Here is a 24,977-nt window from a genome sequence, read left to right on the forward strand (position 1 = left end):
ACACCGTTCTGGCCCAGATGGCCCAGACACTGAGTACGCTTGGTGAAGTCAGAAGCGACAAGGTAAAGCTTGAGTTGGTGGTTGGCAGACTGATCACTGGGCAGATTGTTCGAATCAGTGAAGTGGTTTCCAATACAGCGTGCAGTAGAAGTCTATTTTATAAAGGGTAGATATGAAGGTGTTTGGACGAAAGATTGTTGAAAGAGTAGTTCATCAAATCCTATATATCACACCTACAGGTGTCTGAAGTTAATTGTAAGAGTAAACATGATGTTGTTTGCGGTCTTCCGTAGAGGTTGTCGAAAATTGTTTGCTACAGAACCGCCACATGGCGCATGGCGGTAGAGACAAAGCCGGGTACCAATCCCCCGTACACTTCCAATACCAGGAGACAGTAAAAAGATTTGGCGGTGACTGGATACTGAGTCCGTAGAAGGTGAAGTCATTGGAGACTTGTATCAGAGTTAGGAAATCTCTAGCTAACTCGTGATAGAATTTACATGAAGCCATTGCATGCTTGGCTCTGCTCTGCAGAGGGAAAGGCCTGTATCTTACAAAAGCCCACTTGTCAGGTCCTGGTGTGTAACTCCTGGCGACAAGAACTGCAGAGTACAGGCAAATGTGCCTGCTTGTAGAAGCCATTTGGGGCTAGTGACTTGAAATAACATGTGAAGGGACAGATGGCTTGAGCTCCATCTAGAAGCCTCTGTCAAAGTGTCAAAGACGTTTCTTTGAGTAGATTACTACTGTTCACATATGATTTGACGTAATTTCATCACTAGCCATTTCGTGACACTTTTGTGGCGTGATTCAAATAAAGAGACGACTTGTTCACTTAGAGAGGAACAGAGCCTAATGTCCCTGAACAACAAACAATCGTACCAGCCTATAAATTCATACCATCTCGAATGAGTTGTGGTTTTATTTATCATCAAAGATCGACAAGTCGTCCATCTCAATAGCTTTTTACACGACCGAAACAGGTCTTCCCGACATAATCTCAACAATCAACAAGCATGTGCACCGTACCCGTCATTACCTGGACCTGTCCCCATTGCGGCAAGAAATACGGCCCCGAATCCGGTCCGCTCCTCCAGTGCAGAGACGCCGAGACGGGAAAGAACTGTCAGAAGAGAGATCAGCAGCCGATGTCTGGTCCAAAGGCATGCGATGGCCACAAACATCTCCCAATCAAAGAGAAGGAATGGGACGAGCGTATCTGATAGCATGCAGTGGTGGAGCATGATAGAAAAGGGTTCACTAAAGCAGATAGTTCAGTCAACATTCACGCATGCTTTGGTCTATTATCATCAATCACCATTGGGATAGAAGTATTATTCCTCCGCCAAAGTCTCCCCTAGATAGCTGATCACTGAATTGACTCAGACTGCACAAAGTCCCAGAATCTCGTTGCGCGATTCACTGATGTGTAGTCTGAAGTGTATTCTTGCCGAGCAGTGAAACTTACCGCATGCCATACCCCAGACGAAGTGATCAACGGAGTCGCAAAGCTACAAACCTGCCTCGCCTATAAATGGACTTCCAGTAGCCTGTCGTGAAAATCCAAACATTCCTCCTCGGGCTCAGTCAGCTCAAGATTCAAGATCCAGGAATTATCCATTCATAATGTGCACAGTCACCCAGAACATAAATAAATGCCGCCTCTGCCCAAAAGAGCGTAATTTGGACTTGGGAAGAACAGTTCAATGCGACAAGGCGAAGGGTAAACAGAAGTGCCTTGGAGTTACTGTAAATAGAATCTATCATGACTGGATATGCGAGACTTGCTCAGCGCAAAAGGCAGCGAAAAAGAAAATTTAAGGCAGCTTGTATATATCATGAGCAGGCTCTGCAAACAATAGCCAATAAATAATCTTATTTAGAATTGACCTGGGTGCAATGGCTGGATTGCCGTGAGCCAGTGACAATCTCCGGTTTTGGATGCTGCACCTGCATTCCGGCTGACGATGTGTGTGCCTTGTAGGGCTGCATGATAGTGTCAGAGCCAAATCGTGCCCATGAAGTACCATCGAAATGAAGGTGCGTTGATGCAGAAATGAGCCAAGAAAGGGACTTCATGCAGCTGAACCGTTGGTCAGACTCCAAAGTCCTGGGACCCTCGTCGGCCAATCTTGATTGAACCTAGCCATGCTTATCACCCAACATGGCATATTTAAGAGTCTGTAGCAAAAGATCCATCTTGGATGAAACAAGAGTCTTTCTTGCTAATCCAATCAATGCTGCAAAAGTTGACTCCGGTAATTGCATTGGCCTCTGCGCCGTAAGCTAAGCCTCCAGTCCTTCAACGCAGCCCCACCATGGACATGTCCGCGGACGAGCCCGTTGTATTGGACAGCTCCACCTCCGATTGGCTGCACCGCCATCGAGATTCTTGGTATAAGATGAGAGAAGTACGACAACAAAAGTCGAGACTATCAGACCAGCTTCAACAACCCGAAAACTCAATTCCTCGAATACACAAGCAACTCACCTCTCAGTATCTCTTCCAACGTCTCTGCACATTTACACCGAAATCATGATGAACTGCCACAAAGAACCCGATTTCCAAATCCGCGATATCCCCAGTCTTCGGGGCTACATCGCCATCGTTACAGGCGGTAAGTCACCAACTTAACACTTACAGAGCTCGCCACTGACTACCCAGGCAACTCCGGTATTGGCTATGAAACAACACTTCAACTCGCCCTCAAGGGCGCTAGAGTTTACATCGCCAGCCGCTCAAGCGAGCGCGTCAACAAGGCCATCTCTGATATGCGACAAAACAGTCCCGACTTAGACCTTCACTTCCTCAAGCTAGACCTCCAGGACCTCCAGAGCATCAAAGATACCGCTGCCGATTTCATGCGTCGCGAAAATCGCCTTGATCTGCTCATCAATAACGCTGGCGTAGGGTCATCCCAAAATCTTACGAAATAAAGCTAACGTAATCCAGATCATGGCCAGTCCCTGGCAATTGACAAAGGACGGCTTTGAAGTCCAATGGCAGACTTGCTTCCTCTCCCATCACGCCCTCACCATGTCACTGATGCCTCTCCTCGTCGCCGCCGCTCAGACCAGTGGTCGCATGGACCGTGTGCGAATCGTCAATGTTGCAAGCGACATGGCCTTAAGGATGGGGCCGGAAGCCATCAATTATCAGGACCCTAATCTCACTGATGTCACCGGGCAACTAGCGCCATGGTAAGCCATTCAACTCAGGACAAACTTCGATCCAGCTTGCTAATCTACATCAGGAGGAGATACGGCCACTGCAAGCAAGCCAGCATCATTGCCGCGAAGGCGATTACAGAACGCTACCAACCTCTCGGTATCACAGCCTACTCCCTTCATCCTGGTCTTATCAAGTCCGGTCTGCAGTCTCACTCGAACAACATCTTCGGAGCCATGACACGTGTCGCCATGAAAGTCGGCCCAACGTCTACGCCACTCGAGGGATCGATGAACTCTCTTTTCTGTGCTACAACTCCGCAAGCCTACGAGCACGCTGGCAGATATTATGTGCCTGTTCAGAAGCTAGATGACAAGGCCAATAAGTGGTTGGATGATCCTCAGGCTGTTGGCAAGCTTTGGGACTTGGCGAACAAGCAATTGAAGGATCATGGGTTCGTCTTTGAGGACTTGCCTCGATATTATGCATAACTTGGTAGTTTCATGGTGTTGGAACTGCACTAAATATTTATAGAATAGTTTACAGAAACGCGTGTATACAGATGATTTTGCGACTTTTTTGAGCTACTGTCACTGAAACCGATCTAAATGCTGATAGCATGTTGAGTTAATCAAGATCATAATACGGTTTCGTGGTCTAACGGTTATGACTGCGGATTCTGATTCCGCCAGCGAGGGTTCGACTCCCTCCGAGACCTTTCTTTTGCACTTTCAGTAGACTACTACAAGTGATGCTTATTTTTCATTTTTAATGGAAGGTTCTTAAATCTCTGTCCTTTTGTCAGTAGTTAATTCTTAGCTAATTGGCATATGTCTGTAAGCGAAAAGTGCAAGCCTTAATAATCTTAGTTTAGTCGGCATGTTCAATACCCTATAACATATCAAGTAGATCTAAGCCATTGTCTATGTTGGTTGTTCCCCTCTCACGCACTAGACTCTTTGTTGTCTATAGCCAATATTCGCTCTTAATGATTAACCCATTAAACATGTTACTTAACACTCCTCACACTTCGATCAGTGGAAATGCTTAATACTCTCGCCAATACGTAATGTTGTGACCTATCGGGCCTAACCCTGTTAACTTTATTGTTCAGCCTTCTTATTGCTCTACGTTGGCTTTCAAGGTGGCGCCATGTCTTCCAATCTCGTCTTTACTACCTTTGCTCCAGTTATCCTGCTATAGATACTTTACTTACAAACATGAGTTGAATTGACATTCCAACCCTATTCCCAAACCAAGAGGTTCAGTCTACTCGCTTGCGCAGGCATCTCCTTGGTTGGCCCCATCTTGCGTAGTAGGTTTCTCAACTGCTATGAGACATGATGGCTGGGCACACAGAACATTCCAATACAGCTAACCAGTCACTTCCACATGGACAGCAGCTGGCAAATCACATGCCGGCATCGAGGCTGCTAACAAGTGACAGCGTCACCCCGATGAAAACGCTCGAAACCCACAAGAACTGGAAGCAACCACATGACAAGCCCATACCGGACTTGGCCGACCTGTCCGTTCTCAAAGGCGGGACGAAGGCTCCATCGGGTGCGTGAGCGTCAAAGGCTGAGAATCCGAATGGGAATGGGCCTCGACGTGCCGATGAGAAGTGTCGTCCGCAGATGGGATCTGTTGCTGCGAGGTAATATTCATTGCATGGAGGTTGGAAGGTTCGGTGGCTCAAAATGAAGCATGGGCTGGATGAGGAGCATCGATGGCGAACTGAGATAGAGTCAACCGAGCATATCCGTCAATTTTCTCGAATACAGTTAAATAGTATGACTACTAATACTTTAGGCTTGTTATACAAGTTGGTACATGAACCCCGATCTACGACGATGTTTTTCGGATCATCGACAGAATACTTTGGTCGTAAACATTTCTGCCCGTTACCTGGGATGGCCCTGGACACCTATTGATTCAATATTCCTCTCCTCTTAATGGGACTCTTGCATGGTGTATTTATCAGCTAGCTGTCCTGCTTATGGAGGATGAGTAATACGTTTCGGACGAACTGGTGCACCTGGTTAAACCGGAAATTCCTGATTCGACAAACCAGCGACTGCCTGTGATCTACAACTTAACCGAAAATCTATATACACTATTAGAAGCCCGCGTTACTACAAGCTCCGACCGAAGAGATGCTTAAGTCCGATCATCCATACCGCCACCCCATAATTTGTCCATGTAAGCGACCGACGATCACGTAAAAGCTTTGACACCGCGGGCGGATGAGCGTCGGGACACTTCAATAAGTCACCATGTCTCTTATACTTAAGAACATCGTGCCCAAAGGTTTTGGGTGCCGAGATCGGATTTCGCAACGACAGCAAGCCCGCCATGCCTTCACAACAAACCTTCCGGCGCCATGAGATCCAATCAGCTCGCAATGCTGTAGCTGAAACCATACTTGACAGACACAGTACTCGTGCATTTTGCACTGGTCAAGAAGTTCCGATGTCTGTTGTTGAAGATTGCTTCAGTGTCGCCCAGCACGCTCCATCTTCGACAAACATCCAGCCTTGGAGAGTTACTGTCGCATCTGGTGAGCGGCTGAAGCGACTGTCAGCTGCATTAGTTTCTGCATTTGAGAATAAGGAAGAGCTCAAACTTGATGCTATTCCCGAGACATTCAACCACTACCGCTCAGAACTGGGCCACCATGTCTACGGACCAAATGGATACAACATTGCTCGCGGAGATACAGAGGCGATGACCAAAACTCTCATTGACAACTTTAATTTCTACAACGCGCCAGTAGTGGCTGTCATCTCTATCGACAAAGCCCTGAACAAAGGGGATGTTCTGTCAGTGGGTATCTATCTGCAGACACTTCTTTTACTGTTGACGGAGAAGGGATTGGGCACGCAAGTGTCCACTGCGCCAACTGGATACCCGGACATTATCAAGAGAGAGCTGGATATTGATGAGAACTTGGATCTTCTTTGCACGGTTGGGATTGGATTTGAGAATAAGTCACAGCACATTAATTCGCTGAAGATGCCGAGGGATGACTGGAAACAGAGTGTCAGATTTGTGATGGAATAGCGGAGGCCTGTAGGGTTGAGTTAGTGGTATTATGCTTGATTCTTAGCGCTTTCAGCAGTAAAAAGCCTAGGTTGGCCCCTGTTTGGTGTTCGTCACGACCGAATTCATTCTTTGATCCACCCGGAAAATGTATCTTGACAAATCGCCTCGCTCCTCATGCTAATCTCCTTGGTTCGAGGCAGAAGTTCTTGGCGCCGACCAGTGTGTTGACATAAACGTCTCTAGTGCTGACGTCAGAAATATTTGGTGTATTTGACGATGGTCATAGCGCGAGAGAGCTAAAACACGTAACAGCTCCGCATCTTGACTTGCAGTAGGAGACAAACTTGGTTCTGCAGGTTACCTTTATCAACAGATTCAAGATGGATAACTCGTGTGAGATACCTCAAGGGAAGGAGGTCTCCAGCAGCCAACTCAACGATGACTTGCCGACTGCTGATGTACTCAAGATCGCCGATGGAATTGAGGTCCTTGATGGCAAGGGAGAGAAGTATACCTTCAAGAGCATCTACAGCGGACCTGAAGTACCCCGTCGAGTTCTTGTTGTCTTTGTTCGTCATTTCTTTTGCTGTGTATGGTCCCTACCCCTGGCCTAAACCCAGCTAACACCATCAGTCATGCGTGAGCTACACCAGCTTTCTTGCCCAAAACGCAACCCCAGAAAAGCTACATGAGATAAACACTGAGATCGTGATAATTGGTCACGGAGATTATAGAACAGTTGACATGTATCGCATAGATACGGGCTGCGAATTTCCCATCTACACCGATCCATCTGAAGAGCTTTACAAAACGCTCGGCACGATTCGGACATGGGAAGAAGGACCTCCAAGCAAGTATGTCCCTATCTCGTCTTTTCAGAATGCGTGGTTGTCCATGAAGAATGCGTTTTGGAAGTTACTGGAGGGATATCCTGTGTGGAACTGGGGAACCACGAATCAACAGGGCGGAGAGTTCTTGTTTGTAGGGGCGGGGGATGATAAGCAGGTGACGTGGTGTCATCGGATGAGGAATTCGAGAGACCATACGGATACTGATGAGATTTTGGAGGTATTGGGGCTCAACAAGTGAGGAAGAGTTGACACTTTATGTACAAGAGAGGGCCCGGGATACCATGATCGATAATTTTCAAGCTGAAGTAAGTGTAGTGCTTTTTATCGAAACTATAAGCTGCTCCTTTGTCTTGTAGTACTGGTAGCTTGAGGGTATGAATCACGAATTCTCGATGGTGATTCCAAAGGGTATCCTTACTGGCATCTCGCTTTTAACAGGTGTTCAGACACTGAACAAATGGAAATAGGGCCTTTTCATTTCTTGATGGTTACAGCAATTTATTTTATGCATTTGAAAGAAGTTATGTAAACTGTTTGACTAAAACACTTTCGCTCAAAAAACATCACAAGCTTGCTAAGCCGAGCAAAACAACAATCAACGCTACATAACACCACCTCGGACAAACTCTCATTCGCTGAGATCAAAGAGTATTGGCTGACATCCGAGGAATACATAATCGGACTTAAGAGACGCTGATCTCATTGGCAATACGCTTATCGCCGAGTAAGCTCAAAGGATGAGGTGGGGGCTAAAGATGACATTTAAATGCTGACCCACGTCTCCCAGCCATTCACATCCATAAACATCTCTTTTGAATAGATACGCTGTCATGGAGTTCATTGCTGCAGGTGCATCCTGGGCGCTGGGCAAGGCAACTTCGCCGCAGAAGATTCTGGGGCGTCTTGGCCTCGCATCGCTTGTCGCGCAGAATTCATGGCCTGAATTATCTTCAAAGCTCTCACCTCAAGCGTCGATCGTGTTACGTGATGAATCGTCATTTGGTGGTCTTGTTAGTAGATGGCGGGATTGGCATGGGCCGCAGCCTGGAGCAGTCGTGAGAACCTTCTCCGAGAGCGACGTGCAAGAAACTGTAAGGATGATGAGCCTGAAACGAGAATCCTGCTGACATGCTGCAGATACGATATGCGAATGAGCATGGCATTCCCTTTCTCGCCAGATCTGGAGGCCACGGAGCCACTGAGGCACTACAGCTGGCCAAGGATGTTATTGTTGTAGACCTGCGAGACCAAAATGATGTTGAAATTGCTGGGAATGGAAAGTCTGCGAGGATAGGTGGAGGCGCGAGTGTGAAGAAAGTTGTAAATGAGCTTTGGACAGCCGGAAAACAAACAGGTAACTCAACCACGGTCGGATCAGATCCCCGTGCTAACATGATCTTCAGTCACTGGTATCTGTGAGTGCGTTGGTGTCTCAGCGCCCGTCCTTGGTGGAGGCCATGGCTGGTTGCAAGGCCAATACGGCCTCGCATCAGACCAAGTTATTTCTGCGCGAGTGGTGCTCCCCAACGGAGACGCAGTGACGGCTTCTGAAGACTCAAACCCCGATTTATTCTGGGCTCTTCGGGGAGCAGGACACAACTTTGGCATCGTGACCGAATGGAAGTACCGAATTTACGACATCAACAACCCCATGTGGTCTTATGAGATCTTTATCTTCCTTGGAGACAAACTGGAGGATGTTTTGGAGTTGACGAATAAGATGATGAAGACCCAGCCGCCGCATTTGACGCACTGGATTTACATCGTCAACATTCCTGAGATTGATCCTGACCAGGTAAGTATCCTTTCTCACGATCCAAGGCCTTCTAACAACGAGCAGCCAATTATCTGGTACGCTGTCATCTCAGATGGCGCTGCCCAAGAAGCCAGAGACTATGCGAAACCACTTCACGGCCTCGGCCCTATCAGCGTCAACGCCGGGGAAGCTTCAATGCCCGACTTGGCCGCCATCACGCTTATGGGTGACGATACCGTCGGATGCGCCAAAGGTTTCACAGGCCTACGATATCCAATCGGCCTCAAGACTTACGATCTCTTCGCCGTTCGAAAGGTGTTTAACGAGATCGCCGATATGTCGAAACGTGTTCCCGAGTTCGCTGGCTCATTCTTTCTTCTGGAAGGATATTCAACCCATGGCGTCAAGGCAATCGATGCAAAAGACTCTGCATTTCCTCACCGCGACGATGAGATTCTTGTTACTCCCTACATCCTTTATAAGCCCAACGCGACGCTTGACGGGCTTGCGCAGGAGCATGGTGAGAAATTGAGGAGACATTTGCTAGAGGCTAGTGGAGACCCAGAGCATTTACGCGCATATGTTAACTACGCTCACGGCTTCGAGTCTCTGGAGGAAATGTACGGCCACGAGCCCTGGAGGATCGAAAAGCTCAAGGCCCTCAAAAAGAAGTGGGATCCCGAGAACAGGATGAGATTTTACGCACCAATCGTCTAAGCAAGGGATTCTCAGCCCTGAAGGCCTAGAGTCAGCCCTACGCCGAAACCATGGCAAATCTCACCCGGTCTCACCGAATGGAACAGCGGGACCGCGGCTAAGGCGTATTACAGGACAATATCGCACGCAGATCAATAGCCAAGACTGCAAGATAAAGAATCACAAGATCTTGTGCATGATAATCATTGTCGAAAAGAGTAGCCAGTTCGCGAGGCATTCACGTGACGTAAGCATCCGCGTGTCCCTGACTCTGCAGACGCTAAGCAATCTAAGCTTAAATTATTATCCTTGATGTGATTCTGTTTCTGATTTCTATAAATTCATTCCTCAATCTTCGTCCCAACGTACTTGGTCACCCCAGTAGAAGTGAAAATGCAGCAACAGCCTCTTCGAGCAACGTTATCGTGCAGTTCCTGTCGACAACGAAAGTACGCCGCCTTTTTTTTTTTTTGGCACTGATGACGATGCTGACGAGATACTCAGGCTCAAATGTGATCGTGATGAGCCATGCAGCAATTGCGTAGCGAGAAATGTCTCATGCCAATATGCGCCGTGGCCACGAGGTCGCGTTGCTGCTCAGAGACGAGACAGTAGACAGAATGATCTGAGTGATCGCGTGCGCCATCTTGAGCAGCTTCTTGGAACTATTGTTCAACAACTTCCTGCTCAGCAGGGGACGTCCAATGGGTCACCTAGTATCAAGAGCCCGGCGAGTACCTATGTCACAACATCTCATGTTACAGGATCCAACCAAGGATCTCATCAATCTTCTCAGGAAGGCTCTGAGGTCAAGCCTGGCAGGATGATGGCGAATCCTAATGAGACGATTTATGTTTCTAGCAGTCACTGGTCTGCTATTTGCCACGAGGTAAGCAAACCACTAGTCGCCGGAACGTTTCTGACTTGACAACAAACCAGGTTGAGCATATTCGCGAGCATCTGGACGAAAGTCACGAAGCGAGTGATTTGGGCATAGTCGATCAAGCTCAAAGTCAAGTGCCCCTTCTTCTGGGACCTGGAAGACTAGCCCCGAGCCTTGAAGATATCCTTGCGGATGTCCCTCCGAAGCACATCACGGATAGACTTGTATCTCGTTATTTCACTTCGACTCAGCCATCAATCTGTACGTCCAACTCTTGTTTTATAGTACTGCCACTGACGTTTCGAAGTGATCACCCATTCAGGGGAGTTTGAAGGCGAGGTACGTCTCGTTTGCTCCCGAAGCTTCACCTCGCTCATCTTCTCATAGTACAAACGCTTCTGGAATGACCCCAATTCTGTATCTGTTCAGTGGGTCGGGATGCTCTTCGGCATTCTGGCCACGGGAACATTCTTGTACATCCGATCACAGGATGAGCTCCCCGGAGGAATGGGCTCACCTCTTGAAGTCGCCGAGTCCTTCCAGCAGAGATGTACGGACTGTCTCATTCTTTCTAAGTACTCCACAGCGCCGGGTAAGTATACTCTGGAGACTCTGCTGTTCAATATCCATGGTGAGTTCGTGCGCCGTCGAGACGCTCATCTTGGCGTGTGGATCCTTACCGGTATTGCTATTCGTTTGGCGATGCGGATGGGATACCACCGTGATCCCGATAACTACCCTCGGATTTCACCATTCCACGGGGAGATGAGGCGTCGTGTATGGGGTGTTCTCCAGCAGCTTGACATTTTGACTTCTTGCCAACTGGGCCTGCCGTCGCTTATCCAGGAGTCCCAGTGCGATACACGTCTGCCGCGCAACATAAACGATGAAGATTTTGGCCCTGGGTGCACGCAGCTTCCTCCACCAAGACCCGAGACGGAAGGTACCGGCGTTCTGTACACCCGCGTCAAAGTCAAGATGATGACCATCTTCCGAACGATCTTCAACCAGGTTTCACTCGGCAAGACGGAAGACTACAACGAAATCATGGCGCTTGATCAGAAGCTCCATCAAATGCATCAGTCCATGCCCACTTGTTATAAGATAGCCAAACTCGAAGATTGCTTCATGGTCCCGCCATATCTACTCATTCGGCGATATAACCTTGAACTTCTCTTCCAAAAGGCCAGATGTACACTACACCGCCACCATATGTCAAAGGCATACCATGACCCCAAATATAACTACTCCAGGGCGGCTTGTGTTGACTCAGCGATGACTGTGTTGGGTCATCAAGCTAGCATCCTGAAGGAAGTTCAAGTTGGTGGGCTATTATATAACGACAGATGGTTTCTCACATCCCTTGAGAGACATGACTTCTCACTGGCATCTATGGTCGTCTGCGTTGAGCTTGGCATGCCACCTGAGCAGCAGAGCCCCGAGCTCGTTGGATATAGTCGGGAGAATATGATTGAAGCCCTTAAGACCTCGCAGGCATTCTGGGCCGCTATCAAGGCCGTCTCTGCTGAGGCGAAGCAGGCATACGATATGCTCACGGTGATGTTGAAAGCTGTTACGACTGGTCCAAAGGATGAGTCAATACCGCCAGCTGCAAACCAAGAAAAAGCCCCAGCTCACAACGGCAACGGCAACGGTAAGACTGATGCTCGAAACTATGTGATTTGTAGATTGACGAGGACAGGACACATGAACGGGCAACACAACACGAGCGAGACACCTTTCTCGGCCGAGTTTCAGGGTATTGAGGCCATGTTGAACAGCTCTGATGGCGTAGATTGGGTATGTTCTTCTGTAACGAGACAGTGGTCCGAGCTGACGTGTTTGACTTTTCAGGATATGTGGGAATCACTGGTTCACATGCCCGAGGATTTCTCCCAATATGAAATGCCAGAGGAGCCTTGAAATGAATGCCATTGTCATTTTTGTCTCGTGGTCAAGAGGACGAGCGGGTGGTGACGGATTTGTTGCTGACAGGTGACGCAGTGTGATGAGCGGGGTTCGGTGTAGCATAAATAAAATTTCTCATGCATTTGTGAGCTTCACTCCGTCAATCACCGTGCCATGCTCAACATCTACTGAAACCGCCAATACCACTCCTAAGACTCGAAGCTGCCAACATGCCTGCCCAATTAGTTATATTCGACTTTGATGGCACTCTTTTCGACACCCATCAAGCCATATCTCACAGCATCAAGCTCACCTTCGATTCACTCCTTCCAGCCTCAGCTCCAGCAGAGTCTGAAGTGCAGAAGTTGATCGGTTCTGGCTTAGGTCTCAGGGAGGTTCTCCGAGCGCTACATACGACTCCCGGCTCTTTTGACGAGGATGAATGGACGTCAACGTACCGTCGCTTCTACAACGAAGAAGGACAGAAACTTGTATCTGCGTTTCCTGGAGCCAAGGAGCTTTTGATCAAGCTTAATGTAAACGAGGTTCCTGTCGCTATTGTCAGCAATAAAGGCGTAGCCGCGGTCGAGACGGCCCTCGAGAATAACGGCATTGATACCATCCCCAAAGACTTGATCGTCGGAGACAACACCCCCGGCGCAACGCGTAAGCCCGACACTGGAAGCTTCGAGAAAGTTCTACTACCAACCCTGAAAGCTTGTGGACTCGCACCCGTGGACGCCTCGAGAACCTTAGTCGTTGGGGACACAGAGGCAGATGTCAAATTCGCTGCCAACATCGGAGCAAAGTCTGTTTGGTGCAGATATGGATATGGTGAACGGAGCGCATGCGAGAAGTTGGAGCCACATTTCACAGTCGATTCATTAGATGAAGTAGCTGGAATTGTTGACAACATGTGACTAATCAAAGTTTCTTCTTGAGAGGGGCTGCACGGGTCATCAGACGTAACACCTACTTAGAGTTCATTATTGGTCCTGGAGTCTAGGCTGCACCTTTCTGCAATCAGAAAGGCCAATTGAGCATTTCAGGATGCCAATCAGAGACATTCATCTCTGGTCTCGTGCTCAGCTCAGCTCAACTTCAGTGCTTATTACGGTATGAGTCACGTTCAAGTGATCTATTGGGCAGCCCGATGTACGCATGTTCGCCGAAAGGACAAGATGAACAACGATCGAACCCCTCAGAAGAGTCAAGCTTTAGGCTCGTGTATCCTTGAACCATTGGTTCTCATAAAGACGTGCTAGGAAGCTTTCCACAAGAGGCTTTTTCAGACTACGATATACCAACGAGATAGATCAAGGCGGCAAATTGAGGAATCGCAATGAAGCAAAGCCTTTGGAAGGAATTTACGAATGAACTTGATGAACCAGGTCCCTTAATCTAGGTATACAGCTCCATATTGGAATTTGGAAAAATATTCTACAGGTGCCCTTATCTAGAGCTAGTTGGTATGGTGCTGTATGTGATCTGACCAAGGTGTAAGCTGTCGATTAAGCTATTGACCAAGAACTTAGCATGAAACCCTCACGAAATTTACACCAATGAGCTTAGAGGTTGGTGGCCAGTGCCCAAGCTCCTTGTCCTCGCAGCAAGTTACCCCTAGACTTTCTCCTAAAACAATGCGATAGAAGCTTCAAACTCTGTTGTCGCTATGCATAAAATGCAGGTCTTCCCCCCTCCATGTTTTCCTTCTCCCAAGAACAAAGCATCACAATCTGGATTCAAACTCTAACTTGCTATGCCCAAAATGCTCTTCCCTATTATTATGCTCTGCTTTTTCGCAGCTACTGGCACAGCCTGGGATGCCCCCGATATTCCCGGGTTCCGGATCATGTGGCACGACAACTTCAACGGGCCATCTGGGTATCTACCAGATCTTTCCAAATGGAACATCCAACATGGGTACCAGGATCTAAACGGAGATCATCAGGAGTACAGGGCTTCCCCTGAAAACGTCCATGTCATGGATGGCAGCCTTCATATCCATCCGTGGCGCGACCCTACTGCTGCAAAAGGTTGGACATCCGGTCGTATCGAGAGCACGTACACCTTCACCCCTGCGCCCGGTGTCAAGACCATTGTCCAAGCTGGCATCCGTCTTGGTTTTGCCCCTAATGGGAGGAAGTTTGGCATCTGGCCTGCCTTCTGGTTGCTCGGTGACAGCCACCGCACTGGTGGTCCTATATGGCCTGCCTGTGGTGAGCTCGACATTATGGAGCACGTTAATGACGAGCATGAGACTTATGCCGCAATTCATTGTGACAAGTCACCTGGCGGTATCTGCAAGGAGAGAAAGGGTATCATCGGGTCGTACTATCATCCGAATTCGGCTACGGGCTTAGCCACCTACAAAGTTGTCATCGACCGCACACCAGCGATGTGGCAGTATGAGAGTGTAAGCTTCTACGTCGGAGATGAGCTCTTTCATACGATCACGGGTGGGCATATCGGCAACCAGGAGGTCTGGAAGACCATTGCGCAAAACAAGATGTTCATTATTTTCAACGTCGCTGTTGGTGGTGATTGGGTAGGTTGAATCTCTCTTGGTGAACCTGTGAAGCTAATATCTTGTAGCCGGGACCACCTAGTCACTTTACTGCAGAGGGCTCTCAGGTTGGTATGCAAGTCGGATATGTTGCCCATTATGAGCAAGAGGCATCAGCAGAGGATACAGCCTATGCGTCTTATAACTATCCTTACGGTAATCCTCCAGACGAAATGGACTACCCCTACGACAATATCCCTCAAATCCCACCGCCACCGGGTCCACCTCCGCCTCCTGTTGGTGCACCTCCTCCACCACCGCATCCCGTTGGCGTGCCCGCTCATAACTTTCCCCGTATTCCTCGAGTCCCGCATCACCCGCATCAACGTCCTTATAACTATCCCAATCTCCCTCCAGGCCGGCCGCCCTATCTCAGAGGCATGTCCACGAATGCCTCCAACCAAGACGTTGAACACACACAGGACTTGCAGTAAGCAAGCCAACTCAAATGTTCATATTCGATTCAGTGAACAGGGCTGGGCGTTCCATGGAAGATACGATCATGGTAACCCACTTCTCGGGGTATTTGGTATCCTCCAATAGATATCTAACTTGCTTGTGAACCATTGCCATGTTTCTGCACAGACAAGCAGCTTTCACTGTCAACAGCTGGCAGCCTTGACTGAACCTTTTGTTTTCAGGAGTCTAGTTCCAAAGGGGCTAATTTCATCCGTTTGAAAGCAAACAATGGGTCTGTTCAAATGGCTTCTGTTCCATGCCAATAGCATACTCTCATGTCTACCAGTGGTATCAGAGCCTTCATTCACCTTCCGTTCCCCACCTAGGTATGGCTTTCTATCAGAAACTCGACTCTGAATTCTGCTTCTCCTTTTCCAAGTCAAGAACCAAACCTCAATAACGAAGACTTACTCACACTTTCAACGACAAAACTCACCCTTAGATTCTGCTCATCCTCTCTGAAACAAGAGCCAAACCTTAATATCCTCAACACTAAAACCTTGCAACAAAGGTAACCAAGACTCCACCACTCCTGGCATGGGTTCAATGCTGAAAACCAAACTTTAGAACCAGAACTCAACTCCTACAATGTTGCGATTCTTTTCAGAAAAGACGCCGGTTGACCCCAAGGTCCAGGCTTGTCAAGTCGTTAGCAAGGATGTCGAAGACTCTGTTCGTGCCCTCGAGGACTTCGAAATCGAGCTGGACCATGTCGCTGAAGACTATGTCGAGATCATCGACCACGCAGCTCCCAAGCGCCCTCGTGCTGTCTGGAAGGGTACCAAGGAGGTTGGCAACCAAGGCTTCATTGTCGTCATGAAGGACGTCGAGGTTAATGCCGTCATGAAGTACACCAAGGGGAAGGCTAAGCTCTGTGAGGACATTGTCGTTGTGGAGGGATTCAAGGACCCTCGTTTCACCGAGGCTGTTCTTGTGAAGAACCCGAAACACACTCGCGGCTCCGGAAATGTCAAGAAGTAGACGATGAGTCCCAGTGTTGTGGTCAAGATGGAGAATCACGGACATTTGGTTTTGTTGCTGTTCTTTGGGTCGTTGGATGAAGTATCAAGAAGAGATTGGTGATGTAGCATAGCATACTGTGAGCCAACCTGTTTAGTCAGGCGTTCTTTTCGATAACTTAATGAACCCAACCGCGTTTTGCGATAAATCAGATGGTTGCTTATTATGACGCTGATATTATATCAGCCCGTGTTCCATACTAGGCCCTTGTTCAGGCGGTGCCTCGGCTAACACCCAATCATCGGTGCACCACACAAGAGAGCTTTCGTCAACAGCATTCTTATGTAGTAACATGATCTGACAGGCTGCAGACTCGACTCTGAAATTACTTTCACACGTCTTGATTTGCAAGACCAACGATAACCCTTTCATGCCCTACTCGAATGACACGTCCACGAAAGAACCTTGGTCGCGGCGCATTCGAGAAGGTTGTCAACCCATAAGCATTTCCCGCAGCATCGAAAGGATTCCCCAAAGCGTCCTGGGCGAAGGATCAGCTGTGCAGTGGCTATGCCACATTAGGTGGTGCCAAGCCGCTGAGGTGCATAAGGCATTCGGTAGGGCGTTTTTGCAAGGTTGGCCGTTGCGAGTGGCATCAACAGATACTGAAGTGTAGCCAGTCTCTGCATTCTTAGAAGACAGCTTTTCAATCGATGCTGAACTTGGCGAAACGTTCCAAGACGAAAGGACTGATCTGAGAAAGGTAAACGTGGGAGAATCATGTTAGGGCTGTTAGTCTCGATGCTACGCCGCACCACGCATCCATGTTCATGCCCCTGTCAATCATCGTCATCAACTCACAACAAGCTTGGCCCAAATATAACACATGAGATATAACACCTGACAGCCAAGCATTCGCTACCTCCCCGCATTATATATCACCAGGCCGACCCCGAACCCTTTTCGTCAATCGTATCAAAGATCAACAGTGAGAACTCATAACCATGACTGCAACATCCAGCATCCATCTCATCAACCTATGTAGGGCCATCTCGGAGCGCGCAGCATCTTGTTTAGCCGCCGCAGACAACCTAGCCGAACGAGATGGACAGCACGTCCTAGAGCTCAAGGCTATATCATCAGGTCTTGAGGAGCTTAAACGCAGGCTTGCCGAATTGGAAGAGCTCCTCCTTGCAAAACCCGACAGCCGGAAAATCCGCGACACGCGCGAGACTCTCACTCCGCTCTTTACTCTTTATGGAACGGCACTCGAGTTTCTACGTATGCAGTTGGACAGTTGGCAGCCAGAGAATTTAGCAGGATTGGATAGTGAATTCTTGAAGGCACATGAAGGCTGTCTTGTCGTTTACAATTACATGCTCGAAGTTTGCACCCCCCTTGTCAGGTACGTTGCCCATCTCAATATTGACTCACTTTCTAAGGATCAGCCAGGAAGGATGATTCCTTCGGGCCATCAGGCTCAAGCTTTTTCACCCATCAAGCGCAAGAAGCAGTCAATTCGGCTATGGACAAGAGACTTTTCAAAGCAGGTAAAGACACTGCCCAAAAGAATACGATGTCCAGCAGCGAGAAAATACATGTAGCGGAGAAAGAAGTAGCACCACCTTCGTATCTAGAGCCTGTATCAACGACGGCACCGCCGCCGATAGCATCACCATCAACGTCTTCACCACTCGTCCAAAGCCCGGTAAACAACTGCCGCCGCCCCAAAGGCTCCTCATTCTTCAGAGCCCTTACATCAGGCTTCCGCAAACACGATCCATTAGTCTCAACGCTCTGTCAATCCGCTGCTCGTGGAGACGAGCAACAAGTCTCCGGCCTGATCTCCCAAGCTGCAAACGTCAACGGTCGAAACGAAGACGGGGATACACCACTAAAATGCGCCATAAAATACGATCAAGTTGGAACCGCTTGGCTTCTTTTACAAGCGGGAGCTCAAAGCAACAAGCTACCGCCCTTATTCAAAGCTGCTTCTGTTGGAAGTCTCAAGATCGCCAGGATGCTCATCGATTCTGGGGAGAGTGTACACAGTAAATCAAAAACCGGGAGGCCTTACTTTGTTGATGTTGTTGACAAAGGGAACCTGGATGGTATCAAGTTCCTCCTTGAGAATGGCGCTCCAGTCAATTCAAAGAACGAGAGACGAGAGGAAGTAATTGTCCAGGTCGTCAAAGCAGACAACATCGAGCTCACCCGTCTTCTTCTTGGCCACGGCGCCAACGCTAGTGCAAAGGATGCAATTGGCGAGGAGATCATTGTACACGCTGTCAAAAAGAACAATATCGAACTAGCCAATATCCTCCTCGATCACGGCGCCGACCCTAATGCCGCAAATGCGGTTAAACAAACCATTCTCTACGCAGCTGTTCAGAGTGGTAATGCTGACATGGTTGGACTGCTCCTTGACAGGGGCGCAAGCGCGAAGTTGTTGAATATTCTTGGAACCAGTATCCTGGAGGCTTCCATTGGAATGAAGAGATTCCAGATCGTGAAGAAGCTCATCGAGGGCGGCGCCGATGTTGATGGCACAGATGCGCATCAGCAACCGATTCTCATCAAGGTTATCAGGAACCCATACTTGAGTAACGACGAGAAAGTCGAGGTTATGAAGATGCTGATGGCGAATGGTGCGAGTCCCGAAACGGTTGATATCATCTTTGGTCTGCCAGCTATCTGTCACGCTGTCGAAATGCCAAGTACCCCGGTGGTGCAGGCCCTCCTAAGCCGAGCCGTCAACACAAACGTTCGCATGCTCTCCGGCCAAACGCTCCTCACATACTCCATCGACGTCAACCGACAGAACACTGTTGAAGCCCTGTTGGCACAAGGTGTTGATGTCAATGAGGTCGATGGACTGAACAGAACGCCTTTGAAGCTGGCTCTGACGAGACTTGACTATAACTTGACAGCGAAGTTGATGGATTATGGTGCTGATCCTACAGCGAAAGATAATCAAGAAGCTATCAAGTTCATCAAGGCTGTTGGGAGAAAGGATTTGCAGGAACTCCTTCGACCAAGAGAAGTTGAGGCAGGTCCCTCAACTCCAGCTATTCGGCATGAGGTCGAGTTGCCTACGTCTGAGGCTCCACCGCCTTCGTATGAGCTTGTGGCTGGAAAGGTCTAAATAGACAAGGCGTTTGGTATTTCACTTATGAAAAAAGATATGTTGAACCATTCTACCAAGAACCTCCATCTCAATGAACGCAATGTATATGTCTCGTGTTAATGACGCAAAATGTCAGCGAGCATGATGACATATCACGGCTCAGCGTCATCGAAGCCGAAAACTCCAAATCCGACGGCCTTAGGTTGATAGTCGCATGTTACCCCTCAAACGACGTCCTCAGGTTGATAGTCTTGATTAGAAATCCAGCTCCAGACTTTTCCTATTTATATATCTCAATTATCCCTCAATTCATTTTCCTCTTCTTCACTCTACTCAATTCACTCATCGTCATTGATTCCTCCAATTTCTTCTTCCTTTCCCAATATGAGTTCCAGCGACATTGCTGCAAATGGATGGACTGCTGTCCCAGTCGATGCCGGAAAGATCTTTGGCAATAGGCCTTATATCAATGAGCCCGAGTACATTGACGTTCAAAGCATTGAGTTTCCGGATGATGACCCAATCGTCAAGAAGACACAGCAACATGCCAAAGATAAGTTGTTGAAGCAGACTTATAACCATTCAATGAGAGTTTACTACTGGTGTAAGTCAACGGCAGCCTCGTTTGAATTGAGCTTTGTGTACTAATAAATATTCCCATCAGCGACTGTCATTCTTCGACAGCAATTTCCAGAGTATGCGGATGCCCTGTCCCCTTCAACTTTGGCTTTAACATGCCTCCTCCATGACATCGGCACCACCGACGAGAACATGTCTTCTACCCGTCTCTCCTTCGAGTTTCAGGGCGGCTTCCAAGCTCTCAACCTGCTTCAGGATACCGGCTCTACCAAAGACCAAGCCGAAGCCGTTTGCGAGACTATCATCCGCCATCAAGACCTCGGCACCGAGGGAAACATTACTTTTCTCGGGCAGCTAATCCAACTGGCTACCATCTATGATAACGTAGGTGAACATCCAAATGTTAAGGACTTTGGAAGGATCATTCATGAGAAGACACGTGAGGAGGTCAACAATGCTTTCCCACGTGAGGGCTGGCTAGGATGCTTTGCGGCTACGATTCGGAAGGAAGAGGAGTTGAAACCCTGGTGCCATACTACCCATATTCCTAAGTTTGCCGAGCAGGTCGAAGGCAATCAGCTACAGAAGCCATATGAGTGAGATATACGTGCCTACCGCTATGATAGGACTTTCATCTGGTCTCTTGCGAGCTTCAGACACCACTCAAAGGGCACCAAGGGTCTTCAATCCTAAGTGCCAAAGATCCTTAGGTAAATTTATGATAACTTAGATGAATTTAGGATAAACTTAGGATCTCCTTTAATGCTTCTATCTTCACCTAAAGCTGATCAAGCGAGTGTGCCGTCATCGCTACTACCATAGTTGCTTAACTGCAAGTAGCCCGTAATTGAATCTACCGAGCCTTCATTGCATCATCAACGTCTTGACACCAGATTAGCTTTCTACTCAAGATTACCCACCATAGCAACTCTACGGACCCTGGTCAGTATCCAGATACATCAGGCCACTCTGTCTCAAGACCCTCTTTGATGATCATATCCTGAAACTCTTGAAACAGCTCCTTCTTGCCCTGCACTTCATGCGGTGATAACTCCTTATCCAGGCAATGCGCTGCCAACAACCCCGCCGCCTCGCCAATGTTCCACTCAACAGGGTGTAGCCTGTAACATCCATTCGTAATATGCGTAGTCCCAATATTCTTTGACGCTGCGAGTAAGTTCGGTCTCTCAACTGGTATCAAAGCACCAAGTGGAATCTCGAATGGACAGCAGGCTACATCGATGTAGTTATCACCGCCGGTGGATGGATGGAGATCGATACGATACATTCCGACGCCGACACTATCGGGATAGTGTACTGCGCCTTTTGAACCGCGGACGTCGAGGGAGAGGTCTTGCTCCACGATTGTGGTTACGGCTTTAATGCGTCGAGATTCGCGAATGTAGGGGGCCATTGCTAGACCGTGTTCTGTCCCCGTAATATCACCTCTCAATCGAAGACCAGGATATCCTGTGCCTTTTCCATCGGCTCGAGGACAGTCTGTTTGAAGGTAGTGCAGCATACTGTACGACAAAGACGCGGCTTCGGCGAGACGCTTTTGCAGCTCATCCTCTGAGATGTCAATGATGGGTTTTTCGAAGTAGTCGATCATGGGCCAGTTGACAAGGCAGATATCTGAACGATATGCTCCGGGGATGAAGTTATCTTTGGCTAGAATGCGTCGAAATGTCCAGAGATTCATGTCTCCCCCTGATTTTCTCTGGTCTGAGATCACGGAAGCTGGATCATCGTTGGGGTTTGGTGTGAACTCCCGCTCGACTATCTCGAGAGTTCGGGGATGCGGCGCCTTGAGACCAAGCAACGGCGCACCCCAGAAATCGGGATGGCAGCTCCTCCAGTGTTCGTATCTCTCAGGTTTGGGAATTGTAAGGTCTTCGCCCTCGATGTGGTCCACGGCGAAACAAATCGATACAGCCTGAGAGTTCTGGGGCTGCGCTTCCTCCGGAGCACTAGGCTCTCCTGTATCCTTTCGAGACTCAAACCCCGTCACATACGGCGTTTTGGTGATGGGTAGCAAATCTCCCAGCTCAGTAGCATCAACGACGTACTTTGCTTCGACAGTGAAAGTCCCTCCACCATCCAGCTTTCGAAACTCGACGGACCTCACAACCTGTCCAACCATGTCACAAGAAACAGCCTTGACACGTTTTCTAACTGTGAGAAGTCCACTGCCGATAAACGGCATAAGCATGGCTTCGATAACAGCCACTGCAACTCTCGGCTCATGACAAAGCTTGCTGACATGTCCCGCCCCAGGATTCAACTGCGCCCTTCGTCTTGCCTCCTCCGTTAACGGATAATGATCGCGATAATATTGCCTTATGCCATCACGAAGTGCTCGATACGACCGCGTGACACCGAATTGCTCAACCCAGGTATGCTCATCAGGAGGCACAGCTTGGCTTGTCAATTGGCCGCCTAGCCAGTCATATTCTTCAGTGAGAAAGACATGATGGCCTCGACGGAGAGCTCCAAGTGCTGCTGCGACACCACCCAAGCCACCGCCTGCGATGAGAATATCTGTTGAAAAGTGCTTTGGTCGAGTTTTCAGATGAGCTGTTTGCCACGAGATGCTGCTTTTGACATGGCCATTTGGAGGTTCAGAGAGTTCGCCCATCTTTGGTGGCTGGTAAGTTGGCCAACAATCAACTCAACAAATGACGGACTGAGACTTGCAAAAGTAAATATCGAGCAAACATGGGAATCGACTTGTTTTAATTCGTCTCACAGAATCCTTCTTCCGCCGATCTCCCCAGATCTGCGTTTCACTTCCCCGTACCCGAGACTCCCCGTGAGGGGTTGCACAGCACGTGCATATCTCATTCTCATGACCGACACCGCCAAGACATTCCCCCCTCAACTCGTCGGGAAGCAATCTCACATCTCCCCGATCCTTACACTCTCAAACGCTACCTCACAATGTCGGAGGACAATGCACGCAAGCGACCGCGTCAACCCACGTCCGATCCGCGATATCCCAGGAAGAGGAGTCTCAAAGCGTGTCATGTATGCAGGGCGCGTAAGACAAAGTGCGATAATGTGCAGCCGACATGTGGGTTCTGTGCGTCGTTGAATATCTCGTGTTCCTATGATAATACTGAGAAAGACCATTCTACGTGAGTTTATCACTGTTTGGAAGATATGTTCTGATGGATGGAGTAGATTTGACCCTGCGAGTCTTGAGATTTTGAGACAGCTGGGACAGATCATTACTTCTCAGGATGAATTGACGCAGACTGTGCGATCAATTGCTGCAGCTCAGTCGCACGCCGGTCTCAGTGCAGCCCAGGATGTTCATGTCGCCGAGGGTTTGAGCTGGGATGCGAATCTTCAGGCACAACAGCTACCCTACTACGACTGGTCTGGAAGACAATCAGACTCCAACTCGACAACCCCAGCAGCATCAGCCAGTGTCGCTGCAGTTCGATGGTTCGGCATCCTTGCAAGCGATGCATCGAACGAGGCCTTCCCAGACACTGATGCACCGTTGGGCCTTGACGGCGAGCTTCTCAATACATCACCGGATGGTCAAGCAGATACCGACATCACCCCATTGCAGAAAGCAACAAGGATGATCGATACTCAACCACCAACCCGGGATGCAGTCAACAATCTTGCAGAAAATAGTTCCGAAGAAAGCTTATGGCAGGCATCGGAGAGTATATCACTCCTCGATCGAGAACAGAGCTTGTTTCAGAACTTCCTGCATCGTATATGTTCATGGGTACGTCTATCACACTCTGCATGAACATGCATACTGACCTTGTATCAGCTTGACTTGTTCGACCCAGCTCGGACATTTTCTACGCGAGTTCCCCATCTAGCGGTCCGCAACGCAGGTCTTCTCAATGCCATCCTCGCATTATCATGCTACCACCAATCCCTCGACGAAACCATCCCTCCCAATCAACGTCCGTCTCAAAACACTGCTCTACAGTACTACTACCAAACATTACACTACGTTCAGAAAGCAATGCGATATTCGACGTATCAGAATAGTCAGGAACTAATGGCTACGACCCTTATGGTCTCAACGTATGAGATGCTACGAGGGTCACGTAAGGATTGGCAGCAACATCTTCAAGGTGTCTTCTGGATTCTGAGATCTCGCCAGATTGAGGTTGAGGCATCGAGTCTTGAAAGCACGACGTGGTGGGCTTGGCTACGACAGGATATCTGGGTTGCTTTTCGAGAGAAGAGGAGAACATATAGTACATGGATGCCCAAGAAGGGATACGCGGATCTCGACAGCCATGAGTTAGCCTCTCGTGCAGTATGGATAATGGCGCAGGTGATCAACTTTTGTGCTGTTGATTCTTCTGCTGAGGTAGAAGGGTTGACGGGGAGGATTGGCTGGGCGAAAGCGCTGAGGAAGATGTTGGATGAGTGGCGGTCTCATTTGACAGTTGAGTTCTCGGCATTACCGACCATGGGGAATCGGGATAGTGAAGTGTTTCCGCCATATTTGATACATCCTCAATGTTTTGGTAAGCAGTCTCATCTGTGAAGTCGGGTCGGGTGCTAATTGAGACAGGTCTCGCTGTACAGCTTCACCATTGCTCGCGCATTCTCATTACAGCACACGAACCCCATTTAGACGGCATCCAAGGCCTTCTCAAGCGCCAGAAAGAGATCCAAGAGAGTATAAAAATGGTCTGTGGTATTGGCATGACACTCACGGAGGATGCTTCAAGCATGTTATCCTCGCAATGTCTCTTCATAGGTAGGTCCCCAATGCAATCTTCCAACCTGTATAAACTGACACCGTGGGCAGCCGGAATGTTCATGCAGAATCCCCGAGAACGAGAATGTGTAGTAGAAATGCTGGATTCATGTCAGAAGAGATGCGGTTGGCCTACACCTTCGTTAAGAACAGAACTGGAACAGATTTGGGAAAATCCAGATGCGCTTTGGGATGGTCAGCAACGGTGATGCTGCGTAACCGGAAGACCGAACA

At 48.7% G+C, this 24,977-nt stretch overlaps 12 protein-coding genes and 1 non-coding gene across 13 annotated transcripts; 12 read left to right on the forward strand and 1 right to left on the reverse strand.

Annotated features, from left to right (window-relative positions):
* Positions 1-2,539: 2,539 nt before the first annotated feature.
* On the forward strand, positions 2,540-3,660 carry FPRO_15198 (related to reductases; the record flags this gene model as incomplete). Its single annotated transcript, XM_031220508.1, has 4 exons — positions 2,540-2,618; positions 2,666-2,907; positions 2,954-3,201; positions 3,255-3,660. 4 exons carry the CDS (start codon positions 2,540-2,542, stop codon positions 3,658-3,660), a joined length of 975 nt encoding a protein of 324 aa, XP_031086160.1.
* Positions 3,661-3,815: 155 nt separating this feature from the next.
* tRNA lies at positions 3,816-3,887 on the forward strand. Its single transcript has one exon. It is a non-coding gene; the product is annotated as a tRNA-Gln (tRNA).
* A 1,637-nt stretch (positions 3,888-5,524) lies between these two features.
* Positions 5,525-6,232, forward strand: FPRO_15197 (uncharacterized protein; the record flags this gene model as incomplete). Its single annotated transcript, XM_031220509.1, has 1 exon — positions 5,525-6,232. The coding sequence occupies one exon, from the start codon at positions 5,525-5,527 to the stop codon at positions 6,230-6,232; it is 708 nt and encodes a 235-aa protein (XP_031086161.1).
* Positions 6,233-6,594: 362 nt separating this feature from the next.
* On the forward strand, positions 6,595-7,303 carry FPRO_15196 (uncharacterized protein; the record flags this gene model as incomplete). The annotated part of the gene is made up of 2 exons (XM_031220510.1): positions 6,595-6,783; positions 6,848-7,303. 2 exons carry the CDS (start codon positions 6,595-6,597, stop codon positions 7,301-7,303), a joined length of 645 nt encoding a protein of 214 aa, XP_031086162.1.
* Positions 7,304-7,895: 592 nt separating this feature from the next.
* On the forward strand, positions 7,896-9,538 carry FPRO_15195 (uncharacterized protein; the record flags this gene model as incomplete). Its single annotated transcript, XM_031220511.1, has 4 exons — positions 7,896-8,156; positions 8,203-8,419; positions 8,469-8,860; positions 8,906-9,538. The coding sequence occupies 4 exons, from the start codon at positions 7,896-7,898 to the stop codon at positions 9,536-9,538; spliced, it is 1,503 nt and encodes a 500-aa protein (XP_031086163.1).
* Positions 9,539-9,910: 372 nt separating this feature from the next.
* On the forward strand, positions 9,911-12,323 carry FPRO_15194 (uncharacterized protein; the record flags this gene model as incomplete). Its single annotated transcript, XM_031220512.1, has 7 exons — positions 9,911-9,966; positions 10,022-10,406; positions 10,457-10,661; positions 10,708-10,739; positions 10,788-12,054; positions 12,103-12,200; positions 12,255-12,323. The coding sequence occupies 7 exons, from the start codon at positions 9,911-9,913 to the stop codon at positions 12,321-12,323; spliced, it is 2,112 nt and encodes a 703-aa protein (XP_031086164.1).
* Positions 12,324-12,538: 215 nt separating this feature from the next.
* On the forward strand, positions 12,539-13,228 carry FPRO_15193 (uncharacterized protein; the record flags this gene model as incomplete). The annotated part of the gene is made up of 1 exon (XM_031220513.1): positions 12,539-13,228. The coding sequence occupies one exon, from the start codon at positions 12,539-12,541 to the stop codon at positions 13,226-13,228; it is 690 nt and encodes a 229-aa protein (XP_031086165.1).
* An 848-nt stretch (positions 13,229-14,076) lies between these two features.
* Positions 14,077-15,308, forward strand: FPRO_15192 (uncharacterized protein; the record flags this gene model as incomplete). The annotated part of the gene is made up of 2 exons (XM_031220515.1): positions 14,077-14,856; positions 14,904-15,308. The coding sequence occupies 2 exons, from the start codon at positions 14,077-14,079 to the stop codon at positions 15,306-15,308; spliced, it is 1,185 nt and encodes a 394-aa protein (XP_031086166.1).
* Positions 15,309-15,921: 613 nt separating this feature from the next.
* Positions 15,922-16,314, forward strand: FPRO_15191 (uncharacterized protein; the record flags this gene model as incomplete). The annotated part of the gene is made up of 1 exon (XM_031220516.1): positions 15,922-16,314. One exon carries the CDS (start codon positions 15,922-15,924, stop codon positions 16,312-16,314), a length of 393 nt encoding a protein of 130 aa, XP_031086167.1.
* A 983-nt stretch (positions 16,315-17,297) lies between these two features.
* FPRO_15190 (uncharacterized protein) lies at positions 17,298-19,438 on the forward strand (the record flags this gene model as incomplete). Its single annotated transcript, XM_031220517.1, has 2 exons — positions 17,298-17,698; positions 17,746-19,438. 2 exons carry the CDS (start codon positions 17,298-17,300, stop codon positions 19,436-19,438), a joined length of 2,094 nt encoding a protein of 697 aa, XP_031086168.1.
* A 366-nt stretch (positions 19,439-19,804) lies between these two features.
* On the forward strand, positions 19,805-20,599 carry FPRO_15189 (putative Cyanamide hydratase; the record flags this gene model as incomplete). The annotated part of the gene is made up of 2 exons (XM_031220518.1): positions 19,805-20,024; positions 20,085-20,599. 2 exons carry the CDS (start codon positions 19,805-19,807, stop codon positions 20,597-20,599), a joined length of 735 nt encoding a protein of 244 aa, XP_031086169.1.
* Positions 20,600-20,942: 343 nt separating this feature from the next.
* On the reverse strand, positions 20,943-22,637 carry FPRO_15188 (uncharacterized protein; the record flags this gene model as incomplete). Its single annotated transcript, XM_031220519.1, has 1 exon — positions 20,943-22,637. The coding sequence occupies one exon, from the start codon at positions 22,635-22,637 to the stop codon at positions 20,943-20,945; it is 1,695 nt and encodes a 564-aa protein (XP_031086170.1).
* A 302-nt stretch (positions 22,638-22,939) lies between these two features.
* Positions 22,940-24,952, forward strand: FPRO_15187 (uncharacterized protein; the record flags this gene model as incomplete). Its single annotated transcript, XM_031220520.1, has 5 exons — positions 22,940-23,136; positions 23,183-23,744; positions 23,793-24,507; positions 24,555-24,743; positions 24,795-24,952. The coding sequence occupies 5 exons, from the start codon at positions 22,940-22,942 to the stop codon at positions 24,950-24,952; spliced, it is 1,821 nt and encodes a 606-aa protein (XP_031086171.1).
* Between the last annotated feature and the right edge of the window lie 25 nt (positions 24,953-24,977).

The sequence above is a fragment of the Fusarium proliferatum genome (assembly GCF_900067095.1).
Source record: "Fusarium proliferatum ET1 genome assembly, contig: FPRO_scaffold009, whole genome shotgun sequence".
Taxonomy (NCBI): domain Eukaryota; kingdom Fungi; phylum Ascomycota; class Sordariomycetes; order Hypocreales; family Nectriaceae; genus Fusarium; species Fusarium proliferatum.